The 10,829-nt window shown below is 35.8% G+C and overlaps 1 protein-coding gene across 4 annotated transcripts; it reads right to left on the bottom strand.

The window, feature by feature from the left end:
• Positions 1-417: 417 nt before the first annotated feature.
• On the bottom strand, positions 418-6,161 carry LOC18435992 (protein trichome birefringence-like 14). 4 transcript variants are annotated; one of them, XM_088873564.1, is made up of 5 exons: positions 5,418-6,161; positions 4,932-5,156; positions 4,636-4,831; positions 2,798-4,046; positions 418-691 (listed from the first exon to the last, which is right to left on the bottom strand). In XM_088873564.1, the coding sequence occupies exons 1-4, from the start codon at positions 5,572-5,574 to the stop codon at positions 3,215-3,217; spliced, it is 1,410 nt and encodes a 469-aa protein (XP_088729690.1). In that variant the 5' UTR covers positions 5,575-6,161; the 3' UTR covers positions 418-691; positions 2,798-3,214. The 4 variants fall into 4 exon arrangements, with proteins under 4 accessions (XP_088729690.1, XP_088729688.1, XP_088729689.1 ...); XM_088873562.1 differs by lacking the exon at positions 418-691 and adding an exon at positions 1,528-1,979 and having other exon boundaries at positions 2,193-4,046; XM_088873563.1 differs by lacking the exon at positions 418-691 and adding an exon at positions 1,528-1,979.
• Positions 6,162-10,829: the final 4,668 nt, after the last annotated feature.

Here is a 10,829-nt window from a genome sequence, read left to right as displayed (position 1 = left end):
ACACTAAGACTTGTATACACACAAAGTTCAAAATCTCCATTTTTCTATTCAATTAAAAATTCTACGTCTCGATAGATATGTTGTGTTATATTACATCCAGCCTTCTCCATATTTCAAGACTAGTCTAAGGTTGGTCTCCATTTTCCGGGACACTTCCCCCCTGCCAGATCTTTTTTTTTTTTGAGAATTTTTCTGCCTGCCTGATCATTCTCTTCAATCCATCAGGATTGAAATAAAATATTACAACATCATTCAAATTACCACCCAACTGAACTAATCCCTAACATACCAACATAAGAGTACACCAGAGAATGATTTTGCATTTTTTTTAAATTGGTACAGGAACATGATCATTGAGCATGCACTTTCATGCAACAAATCTCAAATCAAGAGAGAGGAAATTCCATACACAAGGAATAAGAATGGAAAGCATTTCGAATTATGATCTAAATACAGATTCAACTATATCCTAGCAATCAGAAATAGTTACAGCTTAATCTTATTTGAGGAACAATAAAATGGGATTCCAAGCACTCAGAGGTATATAATAGATAAAGCATATAAGGTAACCATGGAAAAGCTTGCAAAATATACAAACATAGACAATAACTATGAAGCCCGATTCGTTAACAAGAACCCCTTTATCTTGTTCCTTTGTTGATAGATGCCCATAAAGGGCCCCAATGTCAACCTGTCAGTAAAACGAATTTCACTTAAAACATGCGAAGAAAGCTTCATTCCACAAATGAAACATACAAGTTCTGAAAGTTATGACCCTGTGTAAAAGATAAAAATGCGGGAAATCAATCTCCTAATTCAATTTTCAAATGATGGAAAAGCCTGCACAAACTGTAGAAGTGCAGAGTCCTATACTCAGGAAGTGTGGCACTGACAACTGTCATGAGAACCATTGTCTAACATAAGACCAGATAATCCATCATGCAACCTAGAATAGTATGAATTTGCATAAAATAAATGCAAAAAATATTAATGAACATATAGAAAATAACAGAACAAACTCCTTAGGATAAACAAAACAATTCATGAAGAAAATAAAAGAATTTTTAACTAAGGTAATATATATAAACTACAATATATAAAACAAAATAAAAATAATCAAAAAGTGCCTTACTGCCTTGAGATGCCAAAGGCATCAACATGTCCGATACAAATCAGACATCAAGCACAGGAAAGAAAGTGTTTAGAAAAGCATGCTATAAATCCCAACCTACAAACAATGGTACACAAAGGCCGTAGTTTTGTAGAAATAGTGCGATAAACCATGAATAAACATTCCTGAGCTTCCTAATTTCGTAAAGGAAATCATATTGTCTCATGAGCTATGTCCAATATGAACATTGATGTCATGCCAAGTTTGATTGCTGCGCTTCCCAATGTCGGCAGCAAAAGTTACCAAGAGTTTCCCCAAGAATCTGAGACATTATGGGCGAAAACATCACGACTTTCTGCCATTCTAATCAGGCCACAATAACAACGAATGGAAGCAGGTTAGCTTCATGCTAATTCTGAGTAGTAAATAAGAGAAACTTTTTTATCACTAGTGGTTATGAGCAAAGTATAAATTCGAATACATTTCTTCTTACTCGGGCTTGAATCAGTGAAATTTAATGTCAGTCAAATGGTCCAGACAACCAGCTGCATGGAACTAGGAATGGGGTCGAGGAAAAGGTCGTAGCACAACCTGTGACTCAACTACCGGTCTCGATTTCCATTCCTGCCAATGCCAACCCCTTTGAAAACTACTAAGGGTCTCAAAAATTGCTAACCCACTACTATGACTTAACGTTCAAAAAAAAAAACAGCTGCATGGCACTAGGCTAGAACAATTGATCACTCAAATTCTACTTTTTGCTTTTCTGCTTTCTGCCTATTTCATTTCAGGCATGCATCTTTTTCTGTTAACCATTTGGCTCCAGCCCCCAGGGCACCTGCCGTTGGCCGTCACCTGCAGACAAAAACTGCTATGTGATCAGATCCATACAGTTTTTTTTTCTATTAGTGAAGACATCTTCCGCCATTATATATTCGTTAGAATGACTTAGCCAAAAGTACAGAACTCCTCAAAATAGGCCGCATTGTTTAAATCAAAACCCTAAAATGCAGCAATCTATTAAAACAGTGAAAAGTTTTTGCAAAAAACCAGCAATGACAGCAGGATTGGCATATGATACCTATAATTAGTAACTCATCATATACATCTCACAGCATTTTAATACCCAGACTTGGGTTGAGACTCACTAGAGTCGCGAGCCTCTCTCAAGTGGAAGACTCATCGAGATTCACTGCTGGCAAAAAAACATCTCATTATTGGGAAAAAACATTTTTAAGGCCAAAAAGTAACAGACCTGGACGAGTCTCACGGTATTTACACAGGATTCACGAGGGACCTCAGGCCAGTTGACTCGGGTGAGTCCCAAGCCAACTCGCCAAGTATGAAAACAATGGTACTCTCTATCTGAGGAAACATACAATACATCTGTTTGATTCAATACTGCAAATCAGAGAATCATATCGTTTCAAGAAGAACATGTTAAAAAAATAGCAGGCTTAATTCAGAAAAAAAGAAAACGGTTTGTATGTACTCCAATGGAATGCAAAAGCAAAAGCAAAAGCAAATGATGGTTTCATTTACACTATGCTTGGACCCATGTAGCATGCACCCAAGAAAGTACATCTTACAAAATGACGCATCATAGGAATATGCATACGGCACCTTTTAGGAATAAAATTAAAGAGATTAATAGCTGACATCATGAACAATGCATTCAAGATTTACCAGCTCTTTCACGTTAAGGAGAACCCCTCTCCCAGGGCCAATGCACCTGCCAAACAATGGGTTCAGCGAGGTACCCTCCTTCACGTTACAATTGGTACACTTCATTAACATTGTGCCTATCTTCCCCGCAAATTCTTTAAAAACAGCGTTTGCCCAGGCACTCTGAAAGGATTTTTGAAGCAATAAAACAAGTATTCGGTCTCAGAAAAAATGCCAAGGAAAGTGATATGCCTTCCCCCCGACAAACCCAACAGTTCAATCCACAGGACAAGTTCATACCGAACTCTGGTTATTCTTCAGCAGTACTATTTCGTATGCCTCTTTCAGATTGCCTATATCGATGCCACCTCTGTCTAAATCAGAAGTCTCCCAACGCATTTAGTGAGCCTATAGCCTACAGTCCTAAAAAGAGGGAGCCTATAGCTGTGCATATAGTAATTCATTCCATGTGTCGGGAACACCAGGAAGGCACCAATGCAGGCAATCCTGCACGCCTTCTGTTGCTTTGACACTATACCTTGAAATATGCCCCTCATCTCTCAATTGTGACAGGGCCGTAATGTCCAATAGTCTAACCCCGGTTCCCCTAACTGCACTCTCTGCAACTGTATCACTGGACTCTTCCTGCAAAACCTGGTTACCTCCAGAAAGAGGCAGAGTATTATCGCAGCTCCCACCTGAATTCCAATCCCCATTAAAGAAATGCCTTGGAGATATGGTCCTAAAGAAGGCCTTGAGCTTCCTAGGATGCCCTGGGAGCTGCGAACTCACCCACTTAACAACACTATCAACTGTCAGGTTCTTTGCATTACTAATCTCCATCAATCTTCTATTTGTGTTGGGTTGTCCATTAACATACATAACCCATCTATTTGCCTTGAGCTTCCCTCTATTCCAATGGTGGCCTGTGTTCAAAACCAGAACATCGAATTTGTGGATGAATTGTTGGAGAAAGAAGGCTGGCCGATCCAGATGCATGGCATAGTCGGTGTTAGGGTCTGAGCGATTAATGGGCACGAGCTCACATAGGCTTGCAGACCAATAGTAGAGGATGGTGGTGTTAGTTTTGGGGAAGCGGTAAGCCCAGCCATCAGGTCTTATGGACCCTCGGTGTTTGACCAAGCCATATTCCCAACCCACATCCAGCACGTCAGGCCCGTCCTCTCCACCAGTGGCCATACACATGAGAGATTGGAATTGCTGCCTTCCAAGTGAATCACCTACCAGAGCAATGGTCTTGTCCTTCATCCTGGAAAAGCCATCCAGATACCGAATTAAAAACCATAACCCCACCACTTTTCATATTAAAAAGTGCCCATAATCTAAATTTCCTTGTTTTTGCAAGTAGTAATGAATCGGAGTGGTGCAAGTGCATCCATAAAACTCCTTTTATCCATCGATAATTAGGAAAAATAAGAACCATGTACGACAAAAAAGAAAAAAATGGATTAATAGATCAAATCAATTCAAACAGAATTTAAGGTTTTTTTATTGGGAACCAATGATCAAACAAAAAGAGATAAAAAAAAAGGTTTTTTTTATGGGGAACAAATAATCAAAAACAAAAAGAGAAAAAAAAAAGAATTTGCGATGGAGCTGGGAGAGAGAGAGAGAGAATTGGTATGCTCCACCACATCCTTTATGTAAGACTAGTGAGAAGTAGTAAGAAGAATTTGCATCGATTAGCTGCAATCGTCTTTTGCAGTTCTAGGCAAACAAAAGAAAGCTATAGGCATAGAAAGATATAAAAATAAAACATTCGAACAGGTAAAAAGCTAAACAAATAGAGAGAAAAACATACACAAGTAGAAACATTAGACAGAGAGTAGAGAGCATGCCTCTTCAGAAAAGATGATCCCCGAAAATCCGGCATCTCGCATCCTTCTGGCCGCCATCTGAAACTTTCGTAAGAGAAATCAGTGCGTTGGGTTAATCTACAAGCCCACATCTCTGAAAGCCATCGCTTACAACCAAACCCAGAGTACAATGGCCTATTTTTATCTGGAAGCCATCGACCCTTGGCATAGTTACACTCTGCAAAAAAAGTGTGTTCTATACAAGTGAGATTGTGTTCTTTACAAGTGAGATCAATTTGCAGTAAAGGAAGCAGAGCCATAAAAACAAGGGCTATTACCTTTCTTTGTGTCATTTTGTTCATTGATGTTGGGCTCCAAAGAAATAGAGGAAGGCTCGAGTTTTTGTTCTCCCTCTAAACCACTAGAGGAAGGTTCGAGTTGTTGTTCTCCCTCTAGACCTCTATATGATTCCTCGCCTTCATTGGAGAACCTCTCCTTGGGCACTGGCATCACCAAGATTGTTGCAGAGGACGAAGGTGGAGGAGGGGTACCAGAATGAAGCCCTGCATTAAGAGATAATAATTATTACAAAATCTTTTTATTCTATAAATTATGTTGCAGAACAAGCATTGTTGCAGTATCAAAATATAAAAGCAACCTACAACTGCTGATCCCAGAGAGAGAGAAGAAGAAGAAGAAGAATAGTTCAGAAGGTTCTTCTCTCTCTAAATTTCATTGCAGGACAAGCATATTGCATCAAATATAGCGGTATCAGAGAAAGCACCACAAATGTATGATAAATTAAAGAATTAGGGTTTCAGAACCTTGAGAGAGAGACTCAAACTGGCTTTGAGGAGGCAAAATCGAAGCAATAATGGGTGTCTTTTCCCATGCCCACAAAACAAGGGTCATACACAGAAATCCAATTAGAGTAAGGGAGAGCTGCTTCCCCCTTAATCGATTCAAAACCCCACTCTTCATATTTTCAAATCATCACCTAAAAGACCCACCCTAATTTCCAAGAGCTCTGTATCTCATTCCCTAAACAAACCCTAGAAAAACTCCCAATCATACATTCCCTATACAAACCCTAGAAAAACTCCCACTCATAGGCCATAGAACGATGATTTTCTCTCTCTAAAAGTGAGAGACAATACGATCTTTCTATGCAAATGGGAGAAGATGAATTTGACTCCTATAAATCGTGGAAGACAATCATGAAACTCTGAATTGAGATACGGACTTAGAATCGTTAGGAAAGGGCAAGCGATAATTATTCTCAGAGATGAGGAAACGGATGCTTGGCGATGAGGTTATTCTCTCTCTAACAAAATCCTTCGCTCTCTAGAAATGGAAAGTGGTAAGCTCGAAAACCCTAAAAGATGGGGGTGAGCAGAGAAGAGAGAGATGGCAATCAAACAGGGACATGGAAACCTAGAGAGAGAGATGGGGGTGAGCAGAGAAGAGAGAGATGGCGATCAAACAGGGACATGGAAACCTAGAGAGAGAGATGGCGACCTAACGAGAAATGGAAATCTAGAGAGAGAGAGAGGTCACTATAGCGGGAGGTGCGGAGGTGCGTGGTTCCCATTAAATTCACTGAGAGGACATGTGGCTTCTGGGTCACCTGCAAAACCTGTAAACATCCAAAGGGAAAGGGAGAGAGAGAGAACATTATTTTTAGAGAGAGAGAGATGATGGGCCCGAAGAGAGACAAAACATTTATTTTTAGAAAGAGAGAGAGATGACGGGCGATGGTGGGCTGAGAGAGAAAGTCATTCCATTTTGAGAGATTAGAGAGAGAGAGAGAGAGGGGGAACGGGAAAAGTAGATTGGTCACCTTTAAAAAGTTAGAGAGAGAAAATTTAGTAGATTTAGAGAGAGAAGGCGGCATTGTTTTAGGGAGTAGGATCTAATGATGGTCCATCGCATTTTTGGGTAATTTAGTAGATTTAGAGAGAGAAGGGGCATTGTTTTGGCGGAGCAGTATCTAATACCTCATCACATTTGTGGGTTTTTCGAGAGAAAGAGGCCTTGGTCAGCTATATCTCTAACCCTCGCTCCTAAATAAAACATGTATGGTTCATCACATTTTCATTCTTCTCTAAACAAGAGGTGTGAGAGAGAGAGAGAGAGAGAGAGAGAGGGCATTATTGTCCCGAAGTGTACCTAACCTAGAACGTGTGGGATATCACTATTTGGGCCGAGTACTTGGGCCATGCCCGATCCAAGTATTTGGACTAAGTCTGCGTCACGCGGCCCGAGTAGTGTCGAGTAAAAAAAGAAAATATATGTTTAAAATAATTACAAATAATGCCCCTCTCTCTCTCATCAAAATGAGATTAAAAATAGATTTTAAGAAATCGTTGAGAGTATTTTTGAAATAATCTGAAAAATAGAAAAATATAAAATTAAGTACTTAAGGCCAAAATACTTTCTAATTTTTATTTTTAGAAACCCACAAAAAAATATATATATCCCAAATAATTTTATTTTTTAAAATATTTTTATGATTTTATTTTTAAAATTAATAGCTCTTAGTTAAACACTCTAGTCAAGATAAGTTGGGCGAGCTCAGGGCCCAAGTAACTTGGCCGACTTCACAAACGCTGATCTAGAGCTCACATCTTTTTCGTTCTCTAGAGGTCAAGAAAGAAGAGCTTTCAAAATTCCACAATAATTGATAAGAATTATATCATTTAGAGTTCAAAATTTCAGAATAATTAATAGGATTATGCCATTTATTTTTTATACAAGGAGTGCTCCGTAGCATTCAAAATTCCATAATAATTAATAAGGATTATACCCTTTAAAGTTCAAAATTTCACAATAATTAATAAAGATTATATCATGTACTTTTGATACAAGAAGTGGAGTTCACAATTACCATGTGAAATTTGATTGTTTGAATGTGCCACAAAGTTCAAAACAATTATTTTTGAAGTTTGAGCTCAATCAATAGAATAAAAGTGCAGTTTGCATACGGATGCATCCGTAGGTATAGAGGTAAGGTGCACCTTCAAATTTTATCATGGTATATATAATTTTGATGTAAAATGTTATTAGGATTATCTCAAAATCTATTTTATATTTAATTATAAAATTTTAAATTTCAAAAATAGTTAAAATCAAGTAGATCTATAAGCATATGAAAATCTTGAAAGTGGACGGTGTAGATAATATGTTGTAAAATGTACTATTTCTAAGACAGAAAATCTTTTTATTTTTCACGGTCATACATCTCGATGTCGAGATGATCAATCAAAGGGTTTTTCAACATTAAAACTATCTTTTTCGAGGGTTTTTCAACATTAAAACTATATTTTCCGATGGATTTTGAAGTGCATCCGTAGTTCTACATTATAAGGTTACAACCTTATATAAACTTTTTTTATATAATAAATGCAGCAATTTAATTTCATATCCAATGATCAAAATCAATTATGACCACCTCGTACTAAAGATAAACGGGACCTATCTTAATTAACAAGCTGGTTTTATCACATATTGTGTCTCTATTTGGAAGCACCCGTGATAAAAACTAATTTGTGGAGAGGGCTTACCCAAATTCACGCGTAGAGAGAGAGAGAATTATTGAAAACCATACTTCATGCACGAAAAGTACCCTCGTATGTAGAGAGGGACATGGGTCATTAGAGAGAGATGGTTATTGAGAATAATAATAATATAAAGAGGAGTTTTTAAATTTCTTTAGTACGCAAATGTTCGCGGAAATTTGATCCAAAATTCAAAGTTCACCAAAAAGTCATGCTTGCCCTGGTCTTTATCTCTATAGGATTAGCCCCCGTCATAAAGACCAGCATAGATTGAGTCAGACCAAAAATAATTGATAAAAAATAAAAAAAAAATTTAAAATTAAAAAGAAAGTATGGCCCAGACCAACCTGGCCGACACTAATCCTAACCCAACCCTTGGCCCATATATATATATATATATATATTTTATTCTTTTTTTTAAGTGCCGATCCATGCCCCTCATTGCCAATCCTAAAAAAGCTAACCAACTACAGTTGTTAATAAATAAAGTATGGAAACAGGTGAGATGTAGAGAAAAAGGACGATACGACGAGGCTGTCGCATTAATTGAGGGCATTAGAATGTTAATCTTTGATTACATGTATATAGGTATTGTAGAGAGAGAGAGAGGGAGACGTTGTTGTGGATTATTAATTATTATTAATCGGAGATAACGCGACATTATTTGGAAATGAGCGCCTTTTGCGCATGTAGCTTTCATCTTATATTGGGAGGAAAATATAAAAATATGGCTTTTTGACTAGGAAAAATAAACAAACACCATGCTCTCCAGTCAAATATAATCATAAGAAGTTACTTTTGGAATGTCATGGAATATGTGAGTTTTAAACTTTGATTTTTACTCCACCACAAAGATAAAGCTAAAAATATTTCCTGCCACGGTGGGAGTATATTATCTATTTACACTCTATTTAATAGTTGCAAAAATCAAAAATAATTTAAAAAATAAATAATTATCTAGTTATTTTTATGTGGTTCACAAATTTTTAGACTAAAATGATCGTTTCAAGTAGGAATTTTATGAGACGGAATAAATATATAGTATGATCCTGCCAGAGCATAGTACATGTGTTCACAAGCCTTGCTTTCAAAGTGAGGACAAGATTTTCTCTCTTAAAGTCCAAGTGATATGTGACATATACATAGTACTAAGACGAATATAATATTTATTGGAAAAGGATTGGGTGGTTTCAGAGGACCAACTCTCCAATCATCTTTGGGCCACTTAATTTCTTTTCAAATTTAAAATTTACAGTGAGATTCATAGACATCACATATCGAAATTCACTCAACGCAGAGTACGGACCATCCGTATTGATGGTCGGAGAATATTTGGTCTTGGATAAATTTATTCTAACTTTTTTAAAAAAATTGTTTTATGGCCGCTGGACTGCATGTCTACATACGCAGTCCGAAAAGCGTCAAGCATCCATCTTAAAAGATGAATCAATGGAAGCATCCATCCTAAAAGATGGATCAATGGAAACTAACTGTCCAAATATTTTTCCACTAAAATTATTATTTATAGTTTTTAAAATTTACTTACTTTTTCATATTCATGATCTCTGTGTTAGAGATTACATGTTCTTAAAAATTAAGTCCAGAATTCCATCTCGAAAATAGATTTATTAATAGGCCTTCATTTCTACATATACAGGCTTAGCCGCATAGAAACCGGGTCCATTTTAAAATGGGTATTGAATCAAGGAAAATTGTTTCATAGGCCGCACCGTATTTCTACATATGCAAAAAGTGTAAAACAACTATCTTAAAGATGGATACAAGTAAGTGTTTCGTAAAAAAATAATAGAAACTAATAGTCCAAATATTTTCTTACATCTATCTTAAAGATGGATGCAAGTACGTGTTCCATCTAAAAACAATAGACACTAATGGTCCAAAAGTTTTCTTACTAAAAATTATTATTTCTAGCTTTTGAAATTTATTTATTTCTTTATATTCATGATCCCATGTTAGAATCCATCTCGAAAATAGATTTATTAAGAATGGTCTTAAAATCCTTAAAAATGGATTTAAAATCCATCTCGAAAATAGATTTATTAAGAATGGTCTTAAAATCCTATGTTAGAACGGTCTTAAAATAGATTTATTAACAATGGTCTTAAAATAGATTTATTAAGAATGGTCTTAAAATATATTTATTAAGAATGGTCTTAAAATAGATTTATTAAGAATGGTCTTAAATAGATTTATTAAGAATGGTCTTAAAATAGATTTATTAAGAATAGATTTAAAATAGATTTATTAAGAATGGTCTTAAAATAGATTTATTAAGAATGGTCTTAAAATAGTTTTATTAAGAATAGATTTAAAATCCCATGTTAGAATCCATCTCGAAAATAGATTTATTAGGAATGGTCTTAATAAATTTATTAAGAATGGTCTTAAAATCCTTAAAAATGGATTTATTAAGAATGTTATTAAAATAGATTTATTAAGAATGTTATTAAGAATGGATTTATTAAGAATGTTATTAAGAATCCTTAAAACTGGATTCATTAAGATTGTTATTAAAAATGGATTTATTTAAGAATGGTCTTAAAATCCTTAATAATGGATTTATTAAGAATGTTATTAAAAATGGATTTATTAAGAATGTTATTAAAATAGATTTATTAAGAATGGTCTTAAAATAGATTTATTAAGAATAGATTTAAA

This window comes from Amborella trichopoda, chromosome 8 (assembly GCF_054954075.1).
Source record: "Amborella trichopoda isolate Santa Cruz 75 chromosome 8, AtrichopodaSantaCruz75HAP2 v2.0, whole genome shotgun sequence".
NCBI classification, from domain to species: Eukaryota; Viridiplantae; Streptophyta; class Magnoliopsida; order Amborellales; family Amborellaceae; genus Amborella; species Amborella trichopoda.
This window is presented reverse-complemented; position numbering and strand designations above follow the sequence as displayed.

Excerpts from the sequence above, each read along its gene's own strand:
- LOC18435992 (XM_088873564.1), bottom strand. The coding sequence starts at position 5,574 with ATGAAGAGTGGGGTTTTGAATCGATTAAGGGGGAAGCAGCTCTCCCTT. Across the intron at positions 4,832-4,931 it reads ACAAAATGACACAAAGAAAG|AGTGTAACTATGCCAAGGGT; the intron begins GTAATAGCCCTT and ends CTTTTTTTGCAG. Across the intron at positions 4,047-4,635 it reads GGATCATCTTTTCTGAAGAG|GATGAAGGACAAGACCATTG; the intron begins GCATGCTCTCTA and ends TGGCTTTTCCAG.